Genomic DNA, 10,548 nt, shown 5'->3' with positions numbered 1-10,548 from the left:
CATTTTTGCAATGAAACTAAGTCTAAAGCAATAGAATATATAGGCTACATGACAGTGCAAAGTGGCTCAGTGGGTAAAACTGCTGATGTCACATCTACAGAGTCAGATGGATGGATGATGATGCAGTGTTTTGTAATAAGATATTGCCGCTGAAGCTCATTTTAAACCCATGTTGGCTCCTTGCTAGCATTTAAACATTGCTAATGACTAATCCGATCCTGATGGCTATCTCTAATAAGTAGATGTGTTATGAGAATATTCCCTTTTTGATGTGGGCCCCATATACAGTATATCTTTCAGAAGTGACCACAGTCAAAGTTAATATGTACAAAAACTATCTATGGATACAAATGGGGAAACAATGGAAATTCAGAGCTTTAGAAACACGGAACTTTCTGATGACTCCCAATTTATTGGTACTCTTCATTTCTAGCATCATATGGTGGTTTGATTTTAGGAAACAACTTCATCTTGTTGAGCCTATATTTTATGCGGTGCATGGAACTGAAATATTATTTTAAAAGAACACCACCCAATGGTCAGAGCGAGAACAGCACGTAGACTGAGATTTCCACACAAAAACGCAGAGACGAGACTGCGACCTAATACTCATAATATAACATAATAATATAATTAAATTATGTCAGGTATACTTTTCGCCACTTTTAAAGGGAAAGCCCAGCAGAGAGAAAACAAGCAAATATCTTAAAAAATGGTATTTGCATAATAGATCATTAATAAACAATGGATTTGTAAATCATGTTTGATGTCATGAATTCTTTCATCATAACATTTTCAGCTTATATAAATCAAGACTTTCCTCATATCTGAAAAAACTAACACTAAAACCAAACAAAAACTGAAGTAAACTAGAAATGTTCATAATATAAAAACAAAACAAACTATTTGTACACTTAAAAGAAACAAACAGAAAAATTAACTGAAAAACTAAAACTAATGAAAATTTCAAAACTATAACAACTGCTGCAGGTATGTGCTTTAGTACGTTTTCTTTTCTCTTATTATGGAATGTTATAGGACTCGATAATATAAATATGTGAACTTACCGTTATATAGTTGAAACGATAAGTGAGAAACGGACAACCTGTTAGAAACATTGCATGCTAGCCTGTATCAGCCTATCACATCACAGAAAGCAATGGGAATCTAACCAATCAAATGGTACCCATTTGAGAATGGATAACCTATGGCCAAGAAACGCACAGCATGTATGGTTGAGCTGGCAGAGCAGACTAAATGCTCCGGGTTTCATGATACATGTCAGTCATGGAAGAGATGAGGCCTTCCTCAGAGGACACAAGTGTCGCTGTATAAAGTGACAGTTCACGACATTTTATTTAAAAAGGAGATTGTGGGAAAGGGGCGGGGGACACACATCCCTGGGAAACTGTAAGGTGTTTGCTGCAGGAGGGTAGTACTCGCTGTGGGATATCAGTCACGATTCAGGACAGGCAAGATGGGAGTTTTGATGACTGTACTCCAGATGCACATTGACAAGCAGGAGAGGGGAACCATTAGCTGCAGTCTGGCATATTTTAATCGTAGTCAGTTGGATGTACACTAGGAGGAAAGTAGGTAGGTAGATGAGTATGGTGCTATAACAAACAAGTCAAATAAATTACTGCAGTGCTTACATTGACTATTGCGACTAAGCACACTGACCTAATGCGATATGGTATATTATGCATTAACATCAGTAAATTCGGCTACGCGTAACATAACACGGTACATTAGCAATAATCCATATGAAAAGGAATAACGGGATAGAAACACAAATGTCTTTCCGGGGTATACAACGATACACTCGTCAGCAATAACTACAACACAGTTACAGTACGCAACCTAAGTCGCGCTAACATATCAGTGCAGTCAAGGTAAACTAAATTAGTACAGCGTCACATATCAGTTACATAAATAATACAGCTTAATACTTACATTCGTCAGTGACGCATACATAAAACCAGCGACTACATATTACTGACGAGAACAATCAAACCCCGGCTTGCCGACGCACCACCTCTTCTTTCAAGGCTTTCCCGCGCGCTCTCGTTTCGCGTGCACCCACAATCCTTTGCACGCACTGGTGTTCCCTTAAAGCTGCAGGAGCCTTTTTAACGGGGACATTACGGCTGTACGGCTGTAGGAATGCATTAGTCGTGGTGGGGTAATTTGGCTATTTAAGACGAGCCTGATCCATTGCCAATTGCCATCCAGTAGAAAACACACAATGCAAATGTACTGCAATATCGCCCAGCTCTGACGCATGATTGCGTTTCCATGGTAACAGCTTGTTTACTTTTAAATCTGGTGAGATTTTTTAGCACAGTGGCGCAGTTTTTAAAACGGAATGCTGTGACAATAACTGCAGAAATTAGGGTTAATTTTAAAACACACAGGGACAGGAACCCCTCAGAAACGGCCCCCCTCTTTCAAGTATGAGACATGGAGGAGTCTGCACTTGGTACCACCAGTAGGTCTGCACTTGGCTGCTCTCAAAAAGCATTCTGCTTGTCCAAAGACACAAGATGCGTCCAGCCAAAGCGCTTGGCTGAGGTATGAGCAGGACTGCCAACCCCCCACAGAGGAGGCAGAGCAGGTGATGCAGAGCCCACAGTCGTCCTACCTCAAGTCGGCGTCTCCAGAAGCTGCAGCTAGAACATCTGAGCTCAACAGATCCTCCTATTAGAATAATAAAGTTTATATTGTGGATAGCAAAGGTGATGTCATGGTGGTCTTTCAGAAGATTAGTGTCTGTCCGTGTTGTCATAAATTTGATCTTGGAGATCGTTCAGTGTTCTCTCCCTGAGCTTATTTGATAAAAATACATGAATCCTAAGCTTACCACAACTTTATTTTATTTATGGTTTTAAAAAGAATTTTAAAAATGGAAACCTAATAATTCACAGTCAGGAATAAGTATGAGTGCAAAATAATACATCATCAAGAATAATGATAACAACAATTATTATAAATAATAATAGTAATATATAATAATAATATAGTAGCATGTTCTCCCCGTGCATGCGTGGGTTTCCTCCGGGTGCTCCGGTTTCCTCCCACAGTCCAAAGACATGCAGATTAGGTCTGTGCCTGTGATAGGACCTGTCTGGCCCTATAGCTCTACATGATTGCCGTGCTCAGAGTGATATTTACAGCTGCAGATATGTGGTATAGAACGTTTTCTTCTCTTATTATGGAATGATATAGAGCTGGACGATATAAATATGTGCGCTTACTGACATATAAAATTGAATCGATAAGTAAGTGTGAAACTTTGATGAAATGTTAGCAAGAAACCTTGCTTGCTAGCCCATATCAGCCTATCACATCATCGAAAGGAACGCAGGTCCAACCAATGAAATGCTACCCATTTAAGAATGGATAACCTATTGCCAAGAAACGCACAGCATGTTTGGTTGAGCTCGTGGAGCAGGATACATACTAGGGGTTTTATAATACATGTCAAAATACTGAAATATGTATATATGCTTTCCTATCTGAAAAATGTACTTGATTTAAACTAAACTGCGCACATGATTTAATACATCATGCCCAGTAAAAAAAAAATGCTGCACATGAACATTAAGAAATACAGATAAGCTCATAACTGGGGCCAGAGTCTGCAATTTGTCATGTAAGTGGAATGTACTGCACTAAAAAAAACACATTTAAGAACATAAGAACATAAGAACTATACAAACGAGAGGAGGCCATTCGGCCCATCGAGCTCGCTTGGGGAGAACTTAACTAATAGCTCAGAGTTGTTAAAATCTTATCTAGCTCTGATTTAAAGGAACCCAAGGATTCAGCTTGCACTACGTTATCAGGAAGACTATTCCATACTCTGACTACACGCTGTGTAAAGAAGTGCTTCCTTAAATCCAGTTTGAAATGTTCTCCCGCTAATTTCCACCTATGGCCACGAGTTCTTGTATTTGAACTAATGCTGAAGTAACTATTCGGTTGAACAGCATCCAAACCTGTTAGAATCTTATAGACCTGGATCATGTCCCCCCTCAGTCTCCTTTGCTTGAGGCTGAACAGATTTAGCTCAAATAACCTTTCCTCGTATGACATTCCTCTAAGACCAGGAATCATTCTTGTGGCCCTACGCTGCACCTTTTCTAAGGCCGCTATGTCCTTTTTAAGATATGGTGACCAAACCTGTACACAATATTCTAGGTGAGGTCTCACCAAGGAATTGTATAATCTTAGCATTACCTCCCTTGACTTAAACTCCACACACCTGGAGATGTACCCCAACATCCTATTGGCCTTTTTTATTGCTTCCCCACACTGGCGAGAATGAGACATGGAAGCATCAACATACACACCAAGGTCTTTCTCATAATCAGCTACCTTTATTTCAGTAGGTCCCATAAAATACCTGTACTTTATATTTCTGCTCCCTACATGGAGTACCTTACATTTGTCTATGTTAAATTTCATCTGCCAGGTGTCAGCCCAGTCACTAATTAAATTAAGATCCCGCTGTAGCTGCTGAGCCGCTAGTTCAGTATCTGCTACACCACCCACCTTGGTGTCATCTGCAAATTTCACCAGTTTACTGTATATATTGGTGTCTATATCATTTATGTAAATTAGGAACAAAAGTGGTCCTAAAATTGAACCCTGCGGTACCCCACTATGAACGCAGGCCCACTGTGACATCGAGCCTCTTATAACTACTCGCTGCTTCCTATCCGTTAACCAGTTATCAATCCAAGTCGCTACAGTTCCTAAAATACCTGTCGCTTTGAGTTTAAGTGAGAGCCTCTTGTGGGGAACAACATCAAAAGCCTTTTGGAAATCTAAATAGATGACATCATAGGCCTTCTTATCATCAACTTCCTGAGTAGCTTCCTCAAAAAACTCCAACAGATTTGTTAAACAGGATCTACCTCTCCTAAATCCATGCTGGCTATCCCTCAAAATGTTATTTGAGTCCAGGTAATCTACCATTTTCTCTTTGATTATAGCCTCCATAACTTTACCAGTTATACAAGTTAGACTGATTGGCCTATAGTTTGACAAATTACTTCTATCCCCTTTTTTGAAAATGGGCGTTATGTTGGCATGCTTCCAATCAGAAGGTACCACACCTTCAGATAAGGATTTTTGAAACAGTAATGTTAAGGGTCGGCAAATAATATCCCTCATCTCTTTTAACACTATAGGTAAGATGCCATCAGGGCCCTGTGATTTATTTATTTTGAGCTTAGCTAGGCTTTGCAAAACATCATTTATTGACTTTTACATTTTCAGGTGATCTACCCAGTAGTTCTAGAAATTCTACAGGTTGGTGAGTGTGCAAGGCGTACAGACTGGATGGGCGGAGCAGGTGACTGGCGTTTCCGACAGCCCCCCTTCTAGCTAATAATGTTTTTAATTTTAAAAAAAGTATATTTATGTGAATCCCCAGTTGTATTCATAACACTCAGAGATTTGTCACAAGTGGTGTCCTGTATTGCTTAATTGTTCTTTGCTTTATGCCTCATTGTTTTACGCCATTCACCGTCTGACCAATAGATGTCCTCAGTGTTCACTTGAAGCTTCAACTATGAACTGTTGACACAGTTGGCTGGAAATCTTCAATTCTTCAAAGAAGCTTCGTCTGATCATCACTCATAAATCCCTTCTTCCTTTTCCAGCAAGGCGCTAAACACAGCAAAAAAAAATTTGCAGGTAATTTTGACATGCAGGTTATAATGTTATGCGTTTGTACTGTACATTTTTTTACCCCAGAACTAAGAATAATATTTTTTTTTTACTTGCATTGCATCTGATTGGTCTTCTTGGTTGTACTTCTGATAGATGGCTTTCGGTAAATTTGCATATTTTCTGCTGTTATCTGGACAGCTGATTTCCCAGCTAGATGGTTGGTTTGTTAGCGATGGCTAATCTGGAGCAGCACAGTGTGTCTCGCCCCTCTCAGAGCTTTGCACTCATGTGATATTTGCACTTTGACAAGCGGCGACAGTACAAACAAACTGAACCTCTGACTCGTTTCCAGTCAGAAGTGTTGAAATACTGCAGGTTAAAAAGTTGCCCAAACTGTTCTCATATAAGACAGACTGTGAATCCACTCTGTCCTAATAGCTACCTGGCTGCAGGACAGAAGGTAAGGCTTTTCCTCATGTACTTCATGGGTTTCGGTCATGAAACACAGCTGTTGTACCCAAGGATAGCTTACATATTTCTGCAATTATGTGAATATCATCACATGATTGTCCACTAATACTACTAATCAAAGCAGCTTTCAGTATGACCTGTAAGTACCTATTTTATAGCAGGGTGATTTATCAAGGCATCTTGGCCGGTGGTGAAACAGCACAGCCTCACGTAAGAGCAGACGACCTCTGGTCACAAGTGTATTTTAGCCAAGCAAGACAGCTCATAGCACTGAACCTTTAATATTAAAACAGGATACTAGGTTGCACCATCTCCATTACCTGTAAGTTCCTAGTTTCAACTGAGTGGATCAGCTTGTTTTGGAAGGATTAGTTCAGAAACCTTAACAGGTTTAATTTGGCTGCATGTATGTTTTCTATCTAAAGGCTGTCGGTCACTGATCTGTGTAGACAGATTGCACTTTGTTATTCTGTGACATTAGATGAACAGAAAGCACAAGCGACTGAGCACCATTGTGCCGCTTATGAATCCCACAGTGCTACCGAGATGGACTCCTGGATCCTCCTCCCATTGATGGTTCTAAGCAGCTACTGTTGCTATGGCAGCCTCTGCTGCCCTCACGTGTGCATATGCCACTTTTCCAGCAATGCTACTGAGGTGGTCTGCAGCAACATCGCTTTCACGGTCTTTCCCTACGACCGTCTTCCCAGCAACACCACCTCTCTGTTTATTGAGTTCACCAACCTGAGCTCTATATTTGCCCACCAGTTGGAGGCTGTACCCCTCTTGCAGGAACTGCACCTGTCTGGGAATCAGCTCAGTAGTCTTCCAGAAGACCTGTTGAAGGGTCTGGTCCACCTGCACACGCTGGACCTCACGGGAAACCGGCTAGAACGTCTGCCAGCTGCAGTGTTCAACCACGCGCCACTGGTGAACCTGGTGCTCAGAGATAACATGCTCCTCACAGCTGATGCTGAGTGGCTCCCTGCCTCCAGCAATATCACCTGGCTGGACCTGGGAGGGAACCGCCTGAGCTCCATGCCCACCAAGCTGCTGCAGGACCTAACAAAGCTGGAGAGGCTAGACCTGAGCAACAATCGCTTGGAGAAGCTGCCTGCCGGGATCCTAGATTCCCTTCCCAACCTGCAGAGGCTCCACCTGGAGGGGAACAGGTTGAGCTCCGTGGACCAATCCGCTTTCCAGCACTCCTCCAACCTAACACATCTGTTCCTGCAGGAAAACCAGCTGTATAAGTTGCCCGCCGCCCTATTCCAGGGTTTGCACCATCTGGAAGTTCTGAGCCTCAACGACAACAAGCTCTGTTCTCTGCAGTCTGGCCTTTTGGACAAGCTGCCCGCTCTGGGGTCTGGTGCCGGCCAGGGGGTGGACCTCTCTCAAAACCCCTGGGAATGCAAGGTAGATGTGGTTTACCTCTGGAAGTGGCTGCGAGACCACCAGAAAGTAGTGTTTTTCCCAGAGAACATACAGTGTGACAGTCCTGAATCCCTCAAGGGAAGGCCTATCTTGTCCCTTACTGAAGAAGAGTTAAAGACAGAATAGGATGCCAGGTAATGCACACCAAGGGGATGTGATTCTCTTTGCAGACTTCCCAAATCTGAAAATAGCTGCATGGCACTCTCTTTGCTTGAAATTATGTGGTTATTTAAGCTTAAAGATAATGGAATCGAATAACAGTAGATTTGTGCTTTTTTAAATAGATAGCTGTCAGTTTCAGCCACTTGAGTTTTGGTTTCATTAATGTTTTTCTTTGAACAATGAATCCAGAAGGCATTACAATACATTTACTCCTCGCAAACAAATTTAAGGCTCATCTTGTCACTCTTACATTTGGCGATTTCTGTTAAATTCTATTTAATTTCTAAGACACATCTACGTCAACACCAGAAGTGAAAAACTCTCCCCTCCCACACGTCTATGACACTGTGAGTCCAATAGGTAGCGTTTCTCTCCTGCTTGGCCCTTGGGTTCTCCAAACACTTCACCAGGCTCAGTGTCTTTCTAAAGCCCTGTTTTTCAGAAGCTGAAAAGCCCAAACGCACCCCTTTGACTGTATAGCACGTTGTGGTCAATCACGATTCTGAGCCATGCTTCCTTCCCCTTTACATAAACACACAATTCGTATTAATATTTGAAAAAGAAAAACATGTTTTATTCATCTCCAATGCCACCAGAGGGGGCCAGACTCAGAGCGACTGATCGTTCGTTGGCAATGTATTCAAGTCTGATTATTCAAGTTGAGTGATATATTATATATGACAGCAAACTGCTTAATACTCATTGTATACAGCTTGTAATAGGCACTTACATAATAAAGGTTTGAAATTGCATCAGGTTGTGTTTTGAAATTCATGGTAAAAAAAAATAAACATCTTAAATTTCTTCTCTACCCATATTACTGCATTTACATCTGCAGCAACTTTACCTCTAACCACCTACCTTGAAGAGATTAAAACCTGAATGAAACTCAACTTTCTGCAGTTGAACAGCTCAAAAACAGATGTTTTTTTTCTGGTCAACACCCCCATGTCCAGCGTTCTGCTATAAATCACGACACATTTTCTGGCCACGACCTTCCCATATTCTTTTGAGCAGTGTTTCCAAATATGGTCCTTGTGGAGCCACATTTTTGCACGGGAGCTGGGAGGGAGCAAAAATGTGGACGTTCTGGCTGGAAGCCTGGAGGGAGCAAAGACATGGAGCGACTGTGGGTCCCCGAAGACCCACCCTCAGCTTTGCAGACCCTAAAAACTCAGCCTGGCTGAATTATTGTAACATTCTTCCCTTCAGAATCTCCAATACATCCAAAACAGTGTAGCCAGCATCCTGACGAGAGTCAGTTTACTCCAGTATTGTAATCACTTCATTGGCTACCTGTTTCCTTTGGGATAGCATATACCCCAAAGAATTTCTCATTAACCAAACTTGCAACTGAAATTGCTGAACCCATAAACCCTCCATGTTCCCAGGACTAATCTCATCTCCATGGGGGACAGAGCGCTTTGCTCTGCTGCCTCCCCCCCCCCCCCCCCCTGTGGAACACCTTCCCAGATCACTTACAGTCTCCTCAGTCTCTGCTCCTTTTTAAATCTGGTCTAGAAGCCTACCTTTTAAGTTCTTCCGTTTTTTTGTGTGTTTTATGTGTCTTTTCTGTCTTTTTTATATATTATCGTATTTTATATTTATCTCAGCACTTCGACATTTTGTTCTAATGAAAAGCATTTTACAGATTAAATGGGAAACATGTTCGTGCACGCGCGTGTCTCCGCACCCGCTTGCCGGGATCGCGCGCAAGAGTTCTGCGGCGCCTTTGTCGCGTGTCCTTCGGGGGGACAGCCAACTGTCTCACCCTCAGCAGCCTATGATTTACGCCGTCCGCCAGGAGGAAGGAGGAGGTTATGGTTACTTATGTTAATTAAAAAAAATTCCACAGTGCTCCTGAAGGGGAAAAGAAAAGTCGAGTCTTGAAATAAAACTGCAGTCTAATTCCCTCTGTGATTCTAGTTCTGTAACAGATATGTAACGTGGAGCTGTTGCCGAGGTACCTCTTTGAGTCTTCAAATGAAAGAGCTTCTGAATTTCCGTTATAACAATATTCACCAGTGTTTACCTGTTTGTCTCATGCATCCTCAAAAACAGGCATTTACACAGTCAGACACTTTACCTGAGCATTTCCGATTAACAGCTGTGCCCCTCCAGCAACTTTCCCTCCAGCACTATGTCCTTGACTATTATTTGACCTTCTGCTCCTGTATGCACTGATGGCTCAATCCGAAAATTATTAAAGTTGAGAATTAATGTATTTCCAAATGATATTTTGAATTTTGTTTGAAGAACGTTTGCTTAATTTTCCCACATGTATTTTACTCCTATATTTCTCATTTTCTTAGAAATACTGGATTTTATCGATTGCGCAAACTGTACATTGATCGTTTTAAATGTTTTTCCAGAAAAACCTAGAAAGCCTTGAGAGTGAGAAAGAGAATCCTGGACATCAGTTTGTCACATCCAGCCTGCCCGCCTATCTGATCCCCTTGTTTCCCCTCAGGTGGGGCTCCAAATTAGCCAAGTCTGGGACTCGTTAGTCTTACCTCTTGTCCCTGCGCTCCTGATAATCACTCACAGCTGCCTTGTGTTAGATCCCTTGTTATTCAGGTATGTTAGCGTCTCCCACGCTTGTGGTCCCTGTTCTGCCATTGCCACTTGTCGGCATGTTGTATCCTGTCAATAAATGCCCCCTTTGTGGGCTTTGCTCAATCACAGCCTGCATTTGGGTTGTCCCTTGTCCACAGTCGTGACACAATTCAGCTGTAACTCTCAGGGTCAGCTTCTGTTGCCTCTTTGGCTTTCCCCTGTTCACTGTTGGCTATATGGCTC

The 10,548-nt window shown here is 42.0% G+C and overlaps 1 protein-coding gene and 1 long non-coding RNA gene across 2 annotated transcripts; one reads left to right on the top strand and one right to left on the bottom strand.

Annotated features, from left to right (window-relative positions):
• Nucleotides 1-1,336: 1,336 nt before the first annotated feature.
• On the bottom strand, nt 1,337-2,151 carry LOC111841276 (uncharacterized). Its single transcript, XR_002837634.2, has 2 exons — nt 1,957-2,151; nt 1,337-1,581 (listed from the first exon to the last, which is right to left on the bottom strand). It is a non-coding gene; the product is annotated as an uncharacterized lncRNA (long non-coding RNA).
• A 3,900-nt stretch (nt 2,152-6,051) lies between these two features.
• On the top strand, nt 6,052-8,501 carry LOC111841275 (uncharacterized). Its single transcript, XM_023806893.2, has 2 exons — nt 6,052-6,142; nt 6,690-8,501. Exon 2 carries the CDS (start codon nt 6,700-6,702, stop codon nt 7,711-7,713), a length of 1,014 nt encoding a protein of 337 aa, XP_023662661.1. The 5' UTR covers nt 6,052-6,142; nt 6,690-6,699; the 3' UTR covers nt 7,714-8,501.
• Nucleotides 8,502-10,548: the final 2,047 nt, after the last annotated feature.

This window comes from Paramormyrops kingsleyae, chromosome 19, assembly GCF_048594095.1.
Source record: "Paramormyrops kingsleyae isolate MSU_618 chromosome 19, PKINGS_0.4, whole genome shotgun sequence".
In the NCBI taxonomy this organism is placed as follows: Eukaryota; Metazoa; Chordata; class Actinopteri; order Osteoglossiformes; family Mormyridae; genus Paramormyrops; species Paramormyrops kingsleyae.
The sequence above is the reverse complement of the archived record's forward strand: the minus strand, read 5'-3'. Positions and strand labels throughout refer to the sequence as shown.

What these genes read in the sequence shown, in the direction of transcription:
- LOC111841275 (XM_023806893.2), top strand. Translation starts at nt 6,700, where the DNA reads ATGGACTCCTGGATCCTCCTCCCATTGATGGTTCTAAGCAGCTACTGT.